General features: G+C 41.6%; 1 protein-coding gene across 1 annotated transcript in view; it reads right to left on the bottom strand.

Moving 5' to 3' along the window:
• Window positions 1-16,033, bottom strand: part of FBP2 (fructose-bisphosphatase 2) — a 46,125-nt gene extending 30,092 nt beyond the window's left edge. The window contains exons 1-3 of the mRNA XM_055578988.1: window positions 15,762-16,033; window positions 10,504-10,666; window positions 8,456-8,548 (exon numbers count right to left, since the gene is read on the bottom strand). Coding sequence (XP_055434963.1) covers window positions 8,456-8,548; window positions 10,504-10,666; window positions 15,762-15,931 — 426 coding nt within the window. The 5' untranslated portion in view covers window positions 15,932-16,033. The remainder of the gene's footprint in view (window positions 1-8,455; window positions 8,549-10,503; window positions 10,667-15,761) is intronic.
• Between the last annotated feature and the right edge of the window lie 3,532 nt (window positions 16,034-19,565).

A 19,565-nucleotide genomic window follows, 5' to 3' on the forward strand; every position in this document is an offset into this window, starting at 1 on the left:
TTCATGTGTTTGTTAGCCATCTGTATGTCTTCTTTGGAGAAATGTCTGTTTAGTTCTTTGGCCGACTTTTTGATTGGGTCATTTATTTTTCTGAAATTGAGCTGCAGGAGTTGCTAATATATTTTTGAGATTAATTCTTTGTCTGTTGCATCATTTTCTATTATTTTCTCCCATTCTGAAGGCTGTCTTTTCACTTTTCTTATAGTTTCCTTTGTTGTGCAGAAGCTTTTAATTTTAATTAGGTCCCATTTGTTTATTTTGCTTTTTATTTCCATTACTCTGAGAGGTGGGTCATAGAGCATCCTGCTGTGATTTATGTCAGAGAGTGTTTTGCCTATGTTTTCCCCTAGGATTTTAATAGTTTCTGGTCTTACCTTTAGATCTTTAATCCATTTTGAGTTTATTTTTGTGTATGGTGTTAGAAAGTGTTCTAGTTTCATTCTTTTACAAGTGGTTGACCAGTTTTCCCAGTACCACTTGTTAAATAGATTGTCTTTTCTCTGTTGTATATTCTTGCCTCCTTTGTCAAAGAGAAGGTGTCCATAGGTGCATGGATTTATCTCTGGGCTTTCTATTTTGTTCCATTGATCTATACTTCTGTCTTTGTGCCAGTACCATACTGCCTTGATGACTGTGGCTTTGTAGTAGAGCCTGAAGTTAGGCAGGTTGATTCCTCTAGTTCCATTCTTCTTTCTCAAGATTGCTTTGGCTATTTGAGGGTTTTTGTATTTCCATACAAATTGTGAAATTATTTGTTCTAGTTCTCTGAAAAATACCGTTGGTAGCTTGATAGGGATTGCATTGAATCTATAGATTGCTTTAGGTAGTATACTCATTTTCACTATATTGATTCTTCCAATCCATGATCATGGTATATATCTCCATCTGTCTGTGTCCTCTTTTATTTCTTTCACCAGTGTTTTATAGTTTTCTATATATAGGTCTTTTGTTTCTTTAGGTAGATATATATCTATGTATTTTATTCTTTTCATTGCAATGGTGAATGAAATTGTTTCCTTTATTTCTCTTTGTGTTTTCTCATTGTTACTGTATAGGAATGCAAGGGATTTCTGCATGTTGATTTTATATCCTGCAACTTTACAATATTCATTGATTAGCTCTAGTAATTTTCTGGTGGAGTCTTTAGGGTTTTCTATGTAGAGGATCATGTCATCTGCAAACAGTGAGAGTTTTACTTCTTTTCCAATTTGGATTCCTTTTATTTCTTTTTCTGCTCTGATTGCTGTGGCCAAAACTTCCAAAACTATGTTGAATAGTAGTGGTGAGAGTGGGCACCCTTGTCTTGTTCCTGACTTTAGGGGAAATGCTTTCAATTTTTTACCATTGAGGATAAGATTTGTTGTGGGTTTGTCATATATAGCTTTTATTATGTTGAGGTATGTTCCTTCTATGCCTGCTTTCTGGAGAGTTTTGTTTTTTTTATCATAAATGGATGTTGAATTTTGTCAAAGGCTTTCTCTGCATCTATTGAGATAATCATATGGCTTTTATTTTTCAGTTTGCTAATGTGGTGTATTACACTGATTAATTTGCAGATATTGAAGAATCCTTGCATCCCTGGGATAAAGCCCACTTGGTCATGATGTATGATGTTTTTAATATGATATTGGATTCTGTTTGCTAGAATTTTGTTAAGGATTTTTGCATCTATGGTCATCAGTGTTATTGGCCTGTAGTTTTCTTTTTTGTGGCATCTTTGTCAGGTTTTGGTATTAGGGTTATGGTTGCCTCATGGAATGAGTTTGGAAATTTACCTTCCTCTGAAATTTTCTGGAAGAGTTTGAGTAGGATAGGTGTTAGTTCTTCTCTACATTTTTGGTGGAATTCAGCTGTGAAGCCATCTGGTCCTGGGCTTTTGTTTGTTGGAAGATTTCTGATTATAGTTTCAATTTCTGTGCTTGTTATGGGTCTGTTAATATTTTCAATTTCTTCCTGGTTCAGTTTTGGAAAGTTGTACTTTTCTAAGAATTTGTCCATTTCTTCCAAGTTGTCCGTTTTATTGGCTTATAGTTGCTGATAGTAGTCTCTTATGATCCTTTGTATTTCTGTGTTGGCTGTTGTGATTTCTCTGTTTTCGTTTCTAATTTTGTTGATTTGATTTTTCTCCCTTTTTTTCTTGATGAGTCTGGCTAATGTTTGTAAGTTTTATTTATCTTCTCAAAGAACCAGCTTTTGGCTTTGTTGATTTTTGCAATTGCCTCTTTTGTTTCTTTTGCATTTATTTCTGCCCTAATTTTTAAGATTTCTTTCCTTCTACTAACCCTGGGGTTCTTCACTTCTTCCTTTCCTAGTTGCTTTAGATGTAGAGTTAGGTTATTTATTTGACTTTTTTCTTGTTTCTTGAGGTAAGCCTATATTGCTATGAACCTTCCCCTTAGCACTGCTTTTACAGTGTCCCATAGGTTTTGGGTTGTTGTGTTTTCATTTTCATTCGTTTCTATGCATATTTTAATATTTTTTTATTTCTTCTGTGATTTGTTGGTTATTCAGCAGCGTGTTGTTCAGCCCCCATATGTTGGAATTTTTAATCGTTTTTCTCCTGTAATTGACATGTAATCTTACTGCATTGTGGTCAGAAAAGATGCTTGGAATGATTTCAATTTTTTTGAATTTACCAAGGCTAGATTTATAGCCCAGGATGTGATCTATCCTGGAGAAGGTTCCATGTGCACTTGAGAAAAAGGTGAAATTCATTTTCTTGGGGTGAAATGTCCTATAGGTATCAATTAGGTCTAACTGGTCTATTGTATCATTTAAAGTTTGTGTTTCCTTGTTAATTTTCTGTTTAGTTGATCTATCCATAGGTGTGAGTGGGGTATTAAAGTCTCCCAGTATTATTGTGTTATTGTTAATTTCCCCTTTCATACTTGTAAGCATTTGTCATACATATTGCGGTGCTCCTATGTTGCGTGCATATATATTTATAATTGTTATATCTTCTTGGATTGATCCTTTGATCATTATGTAGTGTCCTTCTTTGTCTCTTTTCACAGCCTTTGTTTTAAAGTCTGTTTTATCTGATATGAGTATTGCTACTCCTGCTTTCTTTTGGTCTCTATTTGTGTGGAATATCTTTTTCCAGCCCTTCACTTTCAGTCTGTATGTGTCCCTTGCTTCGAGGTGGGTCTTTGTAGACAACATATATAGGGGTCTTGTTTTTGTATCCATGCAGCCAGTCTTTGTCTTTTGGTTGGGGCATTCAACCCATTTACATTTAAGGTAATTATTTATAAGTATGATCCCGTTGCCATTTACTTTACTGTTTTGGGTTCGAGTTTATACACCCTTTCTGTGTTTCCTGTCTAGAGAAGATCGTTCAGCATTTGTTGGAGAGCTGGTTTGGTGGTGCTGAATTCTCTCAGCTTTTGCTTGTCTGTAAAGCTTTTGATTTCTCCTTCATATTTGAAGAGATCCTTGCTGGGTACAGTAATCTGGGCTGTAGGTTATTTTCTTTCATCACTTTAAATACGTCCTGCCATTCCCTCCTGGCCTGAAGAGTTTCTATTGAAAGATCAGCTGTTATCCTTATGGGAATCCACTTGTGTGTTATTTGTTGTTTTTCCCTTGGTGCTTTTAATATTTGTTCTTTGTGTTTGATCTTTGTTAATTTGATTAATATGTGTCTTGTGGTGTTTTGCCTTGGGTTTATCCTGTTTGGGACTCTCTGGGTTTCTTGGACTTGGGTGATTATTTCCTTCCTCATTTTAGGGACATTTTCAACTATTATCTCCTCAAGTATTTTCTCATGGTCTTTCTTTTTGTCTTCTTCTTCTGGGACTCCTATGATTTGAATGTTGGGGTGTTTAACATTGTCCCAGAGGTCTCTGAGATTGTCCTCATTTCTTTTAATTCTTTTTTCTTTTTTCCTCTATGTTTCATTTATTTCTACCATTCTATCTTCTACCTCACTAATCCTATCTTCTGCCTCTGTTATTCTACTGTTGGTTCCCTCCAGAGTGTTTTTGATCTCATTTATTGCATTATTCATTATATATTGACTCTTTTTTATTTCTTCTAGGTCCTTGTTAAACCTTCCTTGCATCTTCTCAATCCTTGTCTCCAGGCTATTTATCTGTAACTCCAATTTGTTTTCAAGGTTTTGGATCATTTTCAGTATCATTATTTGGAATTCTTTATCAGGTAGATTCTCTATCTCTTCCTCTTTTGTTTGGTTTGGTGGGCATTTTTCCTGTTTCTTTACCCCACTTGACTTCACATTCCAGGATGTCTGACTCTAGGTGAGTGATCACACCATTGTGATTATCCGGGTTGTGAAGATCTTTTTTGTATAGTTCTTCTTTGTATTCTTGCCACCTCTTCTTAATATCTTCTGCTTCTGTTAGGTCCATACCATTTCTGTCCTTTATTGAGCCCATCTTTGCATGAAATGTTCTCTTGGTATCTCTAATTTTCTTGAAGTGATCTCTAGTCTTTCCCATTCTATTGTTTTCCTCTATTTCTTTGCATTGATCACTGAGGAAGGCTTTCTTATCTCTCCTTGCTATTTTTTGGAAATCAGTCAGTCCTGAATATTCATTGGAAGGACTGATGCTGATGCTGAAGCTGAAATTCCAATACTTTGGCCACCTGATGTGAAGAACTGACTCATTTGAAAAGACTCTGATGCTGGGAAAGATGGAGGTGGGAGGAGAAAGGGATGACAGAGGATGAGATGGACATGAGTTTGAGTAAGCTCCAGGAGTTGGTGATGGACAGGGAGGCCTGGCATACTGCAGTCCCCGAGGTTGCAAAGAGTTGGACATGACTGAGCGACTGAACTGAACTGAACTGAACTGAATGGCCTAGTGGTTTCTGCTACTTTTTTCAATTTAAGCCTGAGTTTTGCAATAATGAGCTCATGATCTGAGCGACAGTCAGCTCCCGGTCTTGTCTTCACTGACTGTATAGAGCTTCTCCATCTTTGGCTGAAAAGAACATAATCTGATTTCAATACTGACCATCTAGTGATGTCCATGTGTAGAGTCCTCTCTTGTGCTGTTGCAAGAGGGTATTTTCTCTAACCACTGCTTTCTCTTGACAACTCTGTTAGCCTTTGCCTTGTTTCATTGTGTACTTCAAGACCAAACCTGCCTGTTACTCCAGGCATCTCTTGGCTTCCTACTTTTGCATTCCTTATTTTTACAATCCCCTATGATGAAAAGAACATCTTTTTTTGGTGCTAGTTCTCAAATGTGTTGTAGGTCTTCATAGAACTGGTCAGCTTCAGCTTCTTCACCATCAGTGGTTGGGGCATAGACTTAGATTACTGTCATGCTGAATGGTTTGCCTTGAAAATGAACTAAGATCATTCTGCCATTTTTGAGGTTGCTCCAAAGTATTGCATTTCAGACACTTTTGTTGAGTATGAGGGCTACTCCATTTCTTCTAATGGATTCTTACTCACAGTACTAGATACAATGATTACCTGAATTAAATTCACCCATTTCCATCCATTTTAGTTCACTAATTCCTAACATGTAATGTTCACTAACATCTACTAAGAAGCAGATGTTCAGTCTTGCCATCTCCTCCTTGATCAGCGGCTTCATTCTTTCTGAACCTGTCAGTAATTGCCCTTCATTCTTCCCCAGTATCATATTAGACACCTTCCAACCTGGGGGGCTCATCTTTTAGTGTCATATGTTTTTATCTTTTCATACTGTTCATGGAGTTCTCCTGGCAAAAATACTGGAGTGTGTTGCCATTGCCTCCTCCAGTGGACCACATTTTGTCACAACTCTTCACTATGACTCATCTGTCCTGAGTGGCCCTGCACAGTATGGCTCATAACTTCACAGAGTTATGCAAGCCCATTCGCCATGACAAGGCTGGTACCAGTGACAAGAGCATTCATTTTAATTTAATCTGATAAACATAAGATAGTGCTGTTTTTTCAACTTGGTCAACTTGATGGGTAAAAAAAAAAGATACTTGCTTTAGTTTCCATTTTGCATAATTAATAAAGTAAAATTCTATATATTAATTGACCATTTTATTTCTTATTTTGTAAGTTGCCTGTTTCACATCATTGGTTACTTTTCTATCTAGATAGTCATCTTCTTATTGTTGATTTTGGGCTTCCCAGGTGCCTGCCAATGCAGGAGACATAAGAGACTTGGGTTCAATCCCTGGGTCAAGAAGATCCCCTGAAGAAGGGCTCAGGAACCTCCAATATTCTTGCCTGGAGAATCCCACGAACAGAGGAACCTGGTGGGCTACAGTCCATAGGGTAGCACAGTCAGACATGACTGAAGCAACCTGGCATGCAGGCAATGTTGATTTGCTTTTTACATATGAAAAATATAAATGCCTTATATGTTGCAAACATTTTCCTCAATTGTTATCTGCCTGTTAATTTTACTTACAGTGTCTTTTCTTTTGCAGTATTTTTGGCAATTAGAGCTCTGAAGCCACCTGCTCTCTCACTAGAGCATTAAGGAACATTGTCCCCCTTCTTTAGCAATACAATCAGAGAGAATCTGTGGTTATTTGGACTAGCCTTCAGAGCCTGTGTTTTACTTAAATTTTAAGACAAAATCTCTGTGTTTGAAAATCACCAAAATCCATATGTGAATAGCCTATATTATATATAATAATATTCCTCTCTTTTTTGTTTCAGACTTCATTTCTTTAGAACAATTTTAGAATCACAGAAAAATTGTGGGAAGAAAATAGAGATTTCCAACATATCCACTGTCTGCACACATGCACAGCTTCATTCATTATTCCTTTTCATTTTTAAACCAGTTGGTCTTAAGACACTATTAAGATCATCATAAAAAAGGAAAAGGCAAAAACCGTTTGCAGATTATACATAGAATAAGGGATGAATATCCAGAATATATAAAGAACTCACACAACTTAATGCAAAAAAACACAAACAATCTGACCAAATAGACATTTTTCCAAAGAAGACATACAAAGGGCCAATAGGTACATGAAAAGGTGTTCAACATCATTAACCATCAGGGAAAGGCAGATCAAAACCACAATGAGATATCACCTCATACCCGCCAGAAGGACTAAATAAAAAAGATGAGCGAGGACACATGTTGGTGAGGATGTGGAGAAAACAGAACCCTTGTGAACTGCCCATGGGAATGTAAACTGGTAAACCACTATGGAAAACAGTGTGGTGGTTCTTCAGAAAATTAAAAATAGAGCTATATATAATTTTGGGTATTATACTTTTGGGTGTATACATGAAGGAAATGAAATCACTATTTCAAATATATATATATATATATATATATATATATATATATATATATATATATATAATTCAGCCATGAAAAAGAAGGAAATCCTGCAATTTGTGATGATATGAATGAACTTTGACAGTGTTACGCTAAATGAAATAAGTCAGAGAAAGATAAGTACTGTATGATCTCATTTATATGTGGACTCAAAAAAAAAATATACCAACTCATAGAACAGATTGGTGGTTGCCAGAATCAGGGGATGGAGGTAGGTGAAGTGAGTGAAGGTAGTCAAAGGTACAAACGTCCACTTATAAAATGAATAAGTCCTTGAGATGTAATAGATGGCATGGTGACTACAGTTAACAATACCACACTGTATATTTGAAAGCTGCTATGGGGTTTCCCTGGTGACTCAGATGATAAAGAATCTGCCTGCAATGCGGGAGACCCAGGTTCGACTCCTGGGTTGGGAAGATCTCCTGGAGAAGGGGATAGCAACCCTCTCCAGTGTTCTTGCATGGAAAACTCCATGGACAGAGGAGCCTGGTGGGCTACAGTCTATGGGGTGGCAAAGAGTCAGACATGACTGAGCAACTAATGTGAGAGTAGATCTTAAAAGTTCTCATCACAAGAACAAAAAACTGTAACTATTGAGAGGATGGATATTGACTGTTTCATTGAATTTTGCCAACAACCTCAATGAACCTGGAAGCGAGCTCTTCTCAATAGGAGACCAAGCCAGCTAACACCCAGATTTTGGCCTTATCAGATACAGCTCAGCCATGCTGTCAGACTTCTGACCCAAGAACTGGGACACAATAAATGGATGTTGTTTTAAACCTCTAAATGCGTGTGAATTGTTACAGCAGCAACAGAAAATGAATGCAATAAGATGTGAGATACATAAGGAAGGAACACAGGGGCCTTCAGATGTCGCTTGGAACCTAACTCCATGTCTGGCATTTGTATTGCATCCAGATTTTCAAAACAAGGTCCCATGTATCCTCTAACCCTGCCTTCCCATGAACACTGAGAAGAGGGCTGAGGGAAAATACCAACTCGGGTCTTCAATGAGGATTCTGAGGCAGAGTGAGGTTCGTAGCTTGCTTGCTCTGGTGTGTCTGGTTAGTGGGAGGACAAAGGTTAGAACTCCAGACTCGTGGCTCTGAGCCCAGGAACCTTCCTGAAACCATCAGAGGAAGGAGGTGTTAAAGAGCAGACTGTTTGCTCACCTTTCTGTAGATGGCAAATATGGTTCCAATGGAAGCCAGGCAGTCGATGTTGGAAGATCCGTCCAGTGGGTCAAAGCAGACCACGTATTTCCCCTATGTGCACAGAAGGCAGAACACCTGATCAACAGAGGTCAATACGCTGCGTAAGTCAACACTCTGCTCCAGTCAACACACTCTGTGTAAGTGGCTGAGTCTGGCAGGTAACACCCCATCAGAAGCGACTTAGACCAAAGGGATAGCCTTATCAAAAATTACAATTACAATTACTTAAGGAATGCAGAACATATCCACATATATTAATTTTGCAGTGCAGAGCTCACTTGCCCATAAACAGATTAGCTGATGCCCACACAGGGTGAAGGAGGTCCCACCTACCCCCAAATATCTTTACTCCCACCTACTCTGGCTTCATCCTCCCCTCCTACCTGGGACCACTGGGAACTTGGAATTGCTGAAGCTGTGAGAGGAACTGGTCTGAACTGGGCACCATGCTGGAAGGAGTTGGAGAAGCTGAAGATAAACTTGGGCAAGTTCTACCTTAGTCCATAATAAGGTCGTTATTGAATTACTGATACATCGAGCTTCTCCCCAGACAGGCTTTCTTCATTTTGGCACATTTTTATCAAAACAAAACTTCAGAACAAGGTCCCAGGGCCTCTGGGCCTCTCTTATTAAGACAGCAGCTGTATGAAAGTACATCAAGAGAATAAAAGTATTCCTTTGGGTTTTGCCTTATCTACCTTTCCTTTCTGACTTGAAGACCAGAAGACAGACCAGGTGGGGTCCTGAGATACCAGGTCCCTCATGTCCACCCACGCTGCTGTCACAGACAACTCAGTGGAAAGAAATCACCAGATAATTTTTACTGACCGCCTAGGTACAAGGTTCTGTGAGAGCCTTAATGATGGGGACTGGGGTCTCCTGGCTCATTAAACACTGCCAGTACATCAAGTAAAATGGGAGTCATTTCTCCCACTTCTTCCCCTGACTTTCCAATGAGTAGTGCCTTAGATTAATTTGGCTTTCCTTTCTTTCCTTCCTTCTTTCTCAATGGTGGGGGTAGGGGAGTGGAATCCATGAACTTGGAAATCTCTCATTCTCCCTATAGATAATCCATATCAGCTCATTCATTCATGCCTGCTTGCATTCAGTAGTTATTTGTTCAACATCAAGCACACACTGGAGAATGTTCAGGAGCTGGTGTGACAGCTGAGTTGAGAATAACAGGTGTGACTTAGCCTGAATTACGTGAGACAAGTACAAAGGACTTTTGCACAATCCCCAGTATACAGTAAGCATTTAATAAATTTGGCTTTACTTTTTCCATCCTTTCAGCTAATCATAAAGCAATGGCACCTTGTCCCCAAGATCCAGTGTATAAAATAAGAGCCAACAGTACTGGCATTTATGTGGTATTACTGTATTGCAACTGAACATGGGTTGAATTTTTGGCCACGAATTTTTTAAAAAATAAACTGTGGAACCATACTGAATATAGACCCTCCCCAGGCATGCCATGAACTAAACAAGTTTACCATTGTATTAAGGCAAGAGCAACAATCTTTACAATTTCTTTTCTGTTTTAGTCTAACAGGTTGCCAGGCATGAGGAAATCTCTGCTAAAACCAAACTCCCTTGGGGAAGGGGCGAGGATTGTGGGGATGAGAAGAGTAAAAGACCAAAAATATCGCTCTTCCCAGGAACTCTACTTTTTACTGGACCTGATTTTCAAGCTCCAAAACGTTGGGACTTGTTACTAGTACATTAGGTGAAAACCCAAGATGAACCCTGTCCGCTGATAAGTTTCGGTAAAGCACTCTGATTTATTTCCTGAATGAATCACTTCCTTACTATGGAGTCTCTTTGACTAAACAGCATAAAACTTCAAAGTAAAGAAATATGCAAACCGTGGTTTCTGGAAAACAAAAATTAAGCAATAGAGGAAAAATCCCAGAAACTGAAATAAAGCAAGGCAATCCGATTCTTCGCAGTTCAGTTGCGCCCTCCACTGGTGAATAGAAGAACCTCAGCCCAGCTGCCACACGTACCCTCTTCTCCTTGGAGGTGATTATGGCTTCTTTATTCTCTTCCGACACCAGGACGCAGGTGCTGTAGGAGGACTGGAGCATGTTGATCACCAGGGCATTGGATAACACGTCCAGTTTCTTCACCTCATCCCCCGTCACGTTCACGCTTCCCGCGATTCCGTACCTAAGACGGCAAAAAGCTGGAGGAAATCAGGAAGGGCGCCCCGACTCCAGCGAAGATGCCAGGGCGCCAAGACACCTCCCCTATATCCCTCTTTTCCCTTCATGGCTCCAGGGTCTCCAGATTATAAACACGACCGAGTGCGTCCTGTCTCACAGCGCTGGTTCTTACCCTGGATCGGAGCCACTGTGGCAAGTTCCTAGTCATCCCAGTAACACCACAGAATTCAATCTTACTAATGTACAACTCTGCCCCACCCCCGCCTCGCTCGGGGCCCTGAAAGACGGAGGGGGAGTTCATAAAGTCAGACACATCGCCATAATTAAAAACTTTAAAAAGTAAAGGACTGTGGATTTCCAGCCTTGGAATTTCTAGTATTTGTTGATTATCCTCAAATAGTGGCCTGTTGGGCTGAATTAAAAACTGTTCTGCTGTAGCCTGGCATTACATGAATAAAGAAGGAAATTAGGGATAAAATTTAATTTGGTCCTTTATTACCATTACCAGGCAATATAAGAAAGAGTGCCAGTGTAAAAATTCTATTTGGGTGCTTTGGGTTATAGAGGATTGCTATCTAAAGTCTCCAGCTCCTGTCCTCGCGGGTAGGAACCTTCTAAAAAGCCAGTCAGATCACCCCCATCTCTCCCAGAGTCCCCAAGTCCCCCATACTTGGCTTCAGACCCCATCAAGGAAGCCCTGGCCCCACACTTGGCCTTGCCTCTTAGCCTTTCACCCTCAGCCTCTGGAACCCTACGTGGACACACACCTGGCTTCCATGGACTCCTGGTTCACTGTCCCCTAGCTTCATGCTCGTCTCTCCATGAGCCACATGGCTATCACTTCCCTCCAGTCTTCCACATTCCAACAGCTGCAAAGGTCCTGAGGCCACCAGCACCCCGCAAGCTGCTTTTCTCCTTCCCACCTTCAGTCATGGGGTGTCCCCCCACCCCATGGGAGTGTTTTCTGCCCACTGACAGCTTAGCCCTCCTAACATCTTCCAGAAGCTTCCCTGGTCCCACCACATACCAGACACAGCCCTGTCAGCCCTTCCACAGCAGCTCACAGTCTGTTCATGGGAATGTCCTCCCTGCTGGATTGTCTGCTCACTGAAGGCAAGAGCTATGACTCACTGGGCCTGTTTCCACAGTGCTCAGAGGCTCAGTATAACTTCACTGAATTACAAAGAATGGATGGCAGGAAAGTAATTCCTTCCTCTCCTTTTTGTTAACACCATTTATTTACTGAAGGATTCTTCAAGTGTTTCTAACAAGTAGCCAGGGTTGAGAGCCACTGATTTGCCCTAAACCGGGAAACAACTAATTTCCCATGCCTTTCCCTGACTGACAACATCTCCCCTCTCCCCAACAGGTGTTCCCCATCACTTGATGTCTGATGTGATGAGATCTGCCTTGGAAAATGATACTGGTAAACTGACCTCAAAGACTGTACCTTCTACTTCAAAATAAAAGCAAACAAGCACACAATGACAAAACTAGATTGTTCAGCATCAGCGTTTACAGTGTTCACAAACCCTGTGAACTCAGTTTTCTTGTTTAATGCAGCTTCTACTGGAGAATGAAAAGCTGGGGTGCCTGGGGCCTGTGGGTAGTGGGGAAGAGAAACAGGCTCTCTGTTCGGTGTTTTGCAAACACCGCTCCCCAACACCACACTAACCCTGCCCTTACCCTACCTCTCAGCCCACCCTGTGCACCCTTCTTGCAGGAACTGGGCATGTTGCTCCGTCTCCCTCCCTCCCTACAATCCCTCCATCAACACCTCTCCTTTCAGAAAGAATGGAAGCTCATTCACAAAAGATCTAATTGCCTGACAACTGCTCCAAGTTAGATCATGGACAGGAAAATGCTTTATAACCCATAGACAGTATCTTCTTACTGCTTTTGCTAATGTTAAAACTTTACCGACATATTATAAATGAATTGTTCTGCATTTTGACATTAGGAAGCTGTGGAGAGGATTCTGGGGACAGCATTCCCAGAATGCTAACATTCCCTTCTTCCTATAGCAGGAAGCAGGAAAAAAAGAAGAAAAATATGAGACTTTCAGATCAGTTTTGCATTTATGGAGCATGTGCCTAGAAATATCTTCCCCAAAAGAGGAAGCAGAGGAATGAGGTGCTTAAAGCCCCCTAAATGGGAAAGAGACAGAAATATCTGAATTGGCAGAACACATGGTCTCTGTCAAACTTAATCCTTCCTCTGCCCTCCGATGAAGTGTGAAATTCTGATATCTTGTTTCCACAGGCTGCGCCCGCCACCTAGTGGTCAGTTGGCAACATCGACCTGTTAGCCCGCAAATTTCCCCAGGTTTGGACCTGAGTTTGAGCAATCCCCAGGAGTTGGTGACAGACAGGGAAGTCTGGTGTGCTGCAGTCCATGGGGTCGCAAAGAGCCGGATACGACTGAGCGACTGAACTGAACTGGGCTTGGAACCCAACAACCTCAGATATGCAGGTGATAGCACTCTAATGGCAGAAGGGAAATGGAACTAAAGAGCCTCTTGGTGAGGATGAAAGAGGAGAGCGAAAAAGCTGGCTTGAAACTCAACATTCAAAATACCAATATCATGGCATCCTGTCCCATCACTTTGTGGCAAATAGTTGAGGAAAAAAGTGGAAACAGTGGCAGATATTATTTTCCTGGGCTCCAGAATCACTGCAGACAGTGACTGCAGCCACAAAATCAAAAGACACTTGCTCCTTGGAAGAAAGGCTATGACAAATATAGACAGCATATTCAAAAGCAGAGACATCACTTTGCCAACCAAGATCCATATATTCAAAGCTATGGTTTTTCCAGTAGTCATGTATGGATGTGAGAATTGGACTATAAAGAAAGCTGAGTGCTGAAGAATTCATGCTTTTGAACTGTGGTGTTGAAGAAGACTCTTGAGAGTCCCTTGGACAGAAAGGAGATCAAACCAGTTAATTCTTAAGGAAATCAACACTGAATATTCATTGGAAGGGCCAATGCTGAAGCTGAAGCCTCAATACTTTGGCCATCTGATGTGAAAAGCCAACTTATTGGAAAAGACCCTGATGTTGGGAATGATTGCGGGCAGGGCAGGGGGAGAAGGGGATGACAGAGGATAAGATGGTCAGATGGCATCATCAGCTCAAGGGACAAGACTTTGAGCAAACTCCAGGAGATGGTGAAGGACAGGGAAGCCTCGCATGCTGCAGTCCATGGAGTCTAAGAGTCGGACACGACTGAGTGACTGAACAACAAATAATGAGCACTTACTGAGCATTTATTATGGGGCTGGCAATGTCAAAATCATCATCACATGGGCTTACAACAGCCCCACAAGTTAGTTAGAGGCTATTAGTATACAAGTCATTTTACATTTTTACAGTCCCTAGCAAGAGTGGGTCATTGACTATAATCAGATGGCGTGATAAACCAAGTCAAAGGAACACCTGAATTATCCAATCCCTAAATCCACTTCCTCTGGACACTACATGACCACGAAGTCAGAGTTCTGCAGCAATTAGCCACAACCCCTGCCCTGCCCAGCCCCCTGCACAGGGGAGCCCATTCAGGTGAGTAACACTCAGCAGACAGCCCGGGGAACTGCTCTACACACAGCCCCGCTCACCATCAGGCAGGAGCAGAACAGAGGCAAGTGGCTGTGGCTCACTTTCACGAAGGTCCTTAAAGGTGGAGTTGGCCATTACTGCCAAGTGAGGTACTAAGACAGTTAAAGCAACACACAGAGAGAAGGGAAGCCAGTCACAATCTCCTCTAACTTGGAGCTCATTACTGGGTTACTGGGTCACGAAACCTTACATTAGTATAAATAAATTCTGTAATTATCACACTGTTTTTGGTGTTAAAAGTTCTAAGTTGTTAAGAATAAATATTTTTTAGTTTTTTTTTGGTCCCTTGGCTGTTAGGATCTTAGTTCCCTGACCAGGGATCAAACCCATGCATCCTGCGATGGAACCACAGAGTCTTAATCACTGAGCCATCAGGGAATGCCCAGGAATAAATATTTTAAATTATTGGATTTGGTTATTTCTTCATTTTGGAATAATAATGAATGATGGGGTCTCTTGATCTTCTGAGAGGACCTCCATTGGAATTGCTACCAGGAAAGTGAAAACCCAAAGACTAATCCTTTTCACCACAGACTGAAACTGGACCCTTGGCTGTGAGGATCAGCAGCACAGCCTGAACTTGGCCTCTTGGGCTTGGGTGAAGCACCAAGAGAGCAAAGTGGAAGAAGGCCCTTCATTCCCTGCTCCCAAGCTAGCACCTCCCAGCGTCCTGCATACCAAGTGGACAGAAGGTTGAGTCACAGAGAAGAAATAACAACTGGTTTTAAAAGCAAAACACTTCCGTCAACAATGAACAGGAGATGGATGACGGGCCTTAAGATTTGGCAAATGAGAGAAAAAAAGATTCGGTAAATGATTTCTAGCTCCTGACAACTATGGGCAAATGTCATGACAATAAAACCACTCCTATCTGCCCAGGGCGTCAGGAGTTGTCTCAAGTCTCCCTGCGGTGGTCGCTTTGTGCCAGTGAGAATGCAAATAAGAGTCACCTTGTCAGAGGTAGGCTTCTCTGTTGGCTCAGAGGGTGAAGAATCTGCCAGCAGTGCAGGACACCCAGGTTCAACCCCTGGGTGGGGAAGATCCCCTGGTGAAGGAAATGGCAACCCACTCCAGTATTCTTGCCTAGAAAATTCTGTGGACAGAGGAGACTGGTAGGCTACAGTCTATGGAGTCGCAAAGAGTTGGACATGACCAAGCAACTAACAGATTTCAGGTTTAACGCAGGATACGTTTTCATGGAACAAGCCCCTGAGCTTGTTGTCATTAGAATACACAGCGACTGGAAAAATGATGCTTTTTTTCTCCATAGCATGTCTCCAAGAATTTTGTGCCTTTCCCGAGACAAGTCAAAGGCCTCCTTATCAAAGCACACCTGGCAGAAAGGCAGATAATGGCAGAAGGCCATTTCCCTGCAGGGTGTGCAGGTTAATACTTTTGACCCAGTTTCCAGCCCAGACTCCTGCAGCTCTGCCCACCCCCACCGGACCGGGGTCGCAACGTGTCGTCGGGGATCTCACTCACAGGTTGGCCAGGCCCGCCTTACGCACGGCTGAAGAGATGGCTTTGATGGCCGTCAGCATGGAGTTGAGCAGCTGCGTGAGCTCCCCGGTGCCTTTGGCCTGACGCCCCTTTTCCATAACATAGCGGGTCAGGGTGAGCATGTCCGTTTCGAAGGGGCTTCTGTCCCCCATGGCGGCGGGTAATTTTTCGGATTCTTTTCTCACTGCAGAAGAAAGCCTTATCTCTAAGAGCTGATCAGTGGCTCTGCAGTGTCAGAGCTGATTAGAAATCTGTACCTTGGTGCCAGGACCTTTAAGGGAAAGTGCCTCAGATCACGTGGTTGAGATAACTGGGCGAGCCCTCAAGGAAACCTCTCTGGCTGGCTGACCTGAAGGCTGCCAAGGAGCCATAAGTCAGCTGTAAATAGAACCTGGAACACAGACCTGCTTTTTCTTCTTTAAAGACCCTAAGAAGCAATCATTTGGTAACAGGTAGGAGATGAGAAATCCAGCCACTAGAAAAATGATTCATAAAACTCTTATTCAAAGACTCAAAAGAATTCTTCACGTGTATTTCCTGCAGGGTTTCATTCCTTCCTGGGGCAGGAGTCAGACTGACAGATAACTTATCTGGGGTATAGGTCACATAACAAAATATTGGCAATCCACTTAGCCAGGCTTCTTTCATATGTTTGAAAAGGATGCTTTTTAATTTCAAAAGGCCTATATGACTGAGTGGATATTTATAGTTGATATTCAAATCTGGAAGGAAAAAAAATTTCCAGCACAGTGCCTAACACCAGAGTTACTTTATTAATTCTTTAGTTTTTCAATTTCTCTACATTTGTGTTTTCAAAACAAAAATAATACTTGCTTGTTGAAAAGGAAACACTATGGAAATGGCCCATCCCCTAAACCACCATGTAGAAATAGCTGCATGAGAGCTGGTGGGGTCTGTATTGGTAATGGGCTTCCTTGTGGCTCAGACAGTAAAAAAAATCCTCCTGCAATGCGGGAGACCTGGGTTCAACCCTGGACTGGGAAGATCCCCTGGAGGAGGGCATGGTAACCCACTCCAGTATTCTGGCCTGGAGAATCCCCATGGACAGAGGAGCCTAGGAGGCTACAGCCCATGGGGTCACAGAGAGTCAAGCATGACTGAGCAACTAAGCACACACAGTATTAGTAATAGGCACCTCAGGCAGGGGTGTAGGTGGGGTCTGCATAGGGTGCTCCAAGCACTTTCTCTAGGAGCAGAGAGAACCTGGCTCCAGGTTCCAGGCTAACCATCTGTTAGTTGTACAGTTTGGAAAAGCTCCTGAAGCCTCAGATTCCTCACTTATAAGTGGTGAAAACAATAAAACATCTACCTTTACAGAGTGATTGTGAGGGTTAAAGTGATAAGGTATGCTTGTCACACAGCAGGTGCTCAATACTGGTTAATTACTATTACCTTTCCAATTTTGTGATGTCTGCATAACTATTAGGTATACAGTGTTTAGCTGCAAGTAATAGAAAATACAGAGTGATTTAAATATGCGGGAAGTCTCACATATTGTTCTCATATTTTCTCTGAGGCAGCAGCTGGCATTCATATAGCTGGTCAAAAGTTCCATTAGGAACCTCTCTGTCTCCTCTCTGTAATCCTTGGCCAGTGGGCTTTTGCCTCCATGCTTATCATCTCATCGGCACAAAATGGCCATTGCAGCCCCAAACATTTAGCTCACACTGAAGATTCAGAAAGGAGAAGGCAGCTTCAACCACATTAGTTCTCTTTTATTAGGAAATAAATAAGTAATTCCCCGGAAACATCCATTACCACCCCTCACCGCCGTCCCAAGTATGTAGCATTGGCCAGATGGGTGATGCTTTGCTGCAAGAGTTGGACACTGGTATTGAATCAACCAGTCTTAAGTGTCTACCACAGCAAACATCTTTGTGTCAATACATAGAGACATACTGCATTCCCATGTGTGGACAGTTAGATTTTCTTTTTAATGTTTGCTCTTCCAACAGTGCTGTACCAAGCTTCCTTACCTTTGTGCCAGTGCTTGTAAGGGCTTCAGTAAGATACAGCTGTAGAAGATGAACTGCTGTGTCAGAGCATTTTAATTTTGACATCACCAGGATCTAAATTTCTTTAAGAACATAAGAAAATTTTTTTTTTCTTCTCCAAGAGTTTCTGGGAATTGTGAGGACTGTAGAATGGAACTTTCTTTGGTCCTCATGTATCACGTTGCCATCCATAAGTAATTCAGTTTTGTCCTTCGCACGGGAGATCAACCATAATTCTTCAGACGTAATTATAGAAAGGGCAGTGGCTGGATATTAGGCTATCTGGGTCAGTAATTGGCTATAACTGAAGAGACTGGCCTGGTTCCTTGGTTTCCAGGTTTCCTTTGAAGTTGATTGTCATCATCTGATTAAGAGGGTTTCCCCCACGGTGGTACAAAACAATGCCACTCAGAGTGGACTGTCACATCTCTGCTAGAGAAATGAATGTGTATGTTCACGCCAAAACCCATTCATAAATATTTATGACAGCTCTATTTATAATCGTCAGAAACTGCTAACACCCAAATGCTCCTCAATGGTGGTAAAGAAACTGTGGTATTAATAGATGCACAAAATAGAGCAATATTCAGCAATGAAAAGGAACAAACTATTGGTACAAACTGCATGTGGCACTGGGATGAATCTCAGAGATATTATGCGGGTGAAGGAAGCCAAGCTTAAATGGCTATATGCTATATGATTCCATTTATATGATATTTTCAAAAAAACAAAACTATAGTCAGAGACCAACTTCACTGTTGCCAGGGTAGTTGGTGTGGGCGGGGAGGATGGAACAGGGAATTCTTTGCTGGTGGAACTGTTTTGTATCCTGATTATGGTGATGGCAACTTGAACCTATACATGAGTCAAAATTCATAGAACTATTCATTTAAAAAACATTATTTTATTGTAAAGTGAAACTCTATGCCCATTAAACAATAACTCTCTCTTCCCCCTCAATCCCTAGTCCCTGGCAGCCAGCATTCTACTTTCGGTCTCTATAGATTTGGTTATTCTAGGTACATCATATAAGTGGAGTCATAATATTTCTTATTTTGTGGCTGGATTATTTCACTCTGCATCATATTTTCAAGGTTCATCCATGTTGTAGCATGTGTCTGAAACTTCCTTTTTAAGCTGAATGATATTCCACTGGTGGATATATCACATTTTGTTTACCCATTAATCCGTTGAGGGACAGTTTGATTGTTTCCACCTTTTCCTATGTCAATGCTATCATGACCATAGTAGGACAAATACATGTTCAAGTCCCTGCTTTCAGTTTCTTGAGGGTACATGCTCAGAAGTAGAATTGCTGGGTCATATGGTAACTCTGTGTTTAACTTCTTGAAGAATCACTGTACCATATTCCACAGAAGCTGCACCATTTTACTTTCCCGCCAGCAGTGCACAAGAGTTCCAGTGTGTAGACATCTTTGCCAAGAATTTTTTTCAAAATTTTATTTATTTGTTTTTATTTTGGGCTGTGCGGGGTCTTTGTTGCTGCAAGCAGGTTTCCTCTGGTTGTGGTGAGTGGGGACCACTCTCTAGTTGCGATGTGCAGGCTTCTTATTGCTGTGGCTTCTCTTGTGGCAGAGCACGAGCTCTACAGCACGTGGGCTTTAGTAGTCTTGGTGCACAGGCTTTGTTGCCCTATGGCATGTGAAATCTTCCCAGACCAGGGGTTGAACCTGTGTCTCCTGCATTAGCAGATGGATTCTTAACCACTGGACCACCAGAGATGTCCATTGTGTGTGTTTGTTTATTTTTA

This window comes from Bubalus kerabau, chromosome 4, assembly GCF_029407905.1.
Source record: "Bubalus kerabau isolate K-KA32 ecotype Philippines breed swamp buffalo chromosome 4, PCC_UOA_SB_1v2, whole genome shotgun sequence".
Classification (NCBI taxonomy): domain Eukaryota; kingdom Metazoa; phylum Chordata; class Mammalia; order Artiodactyla; family Bovidae; genus Bubalus; species Bubalus kerabau.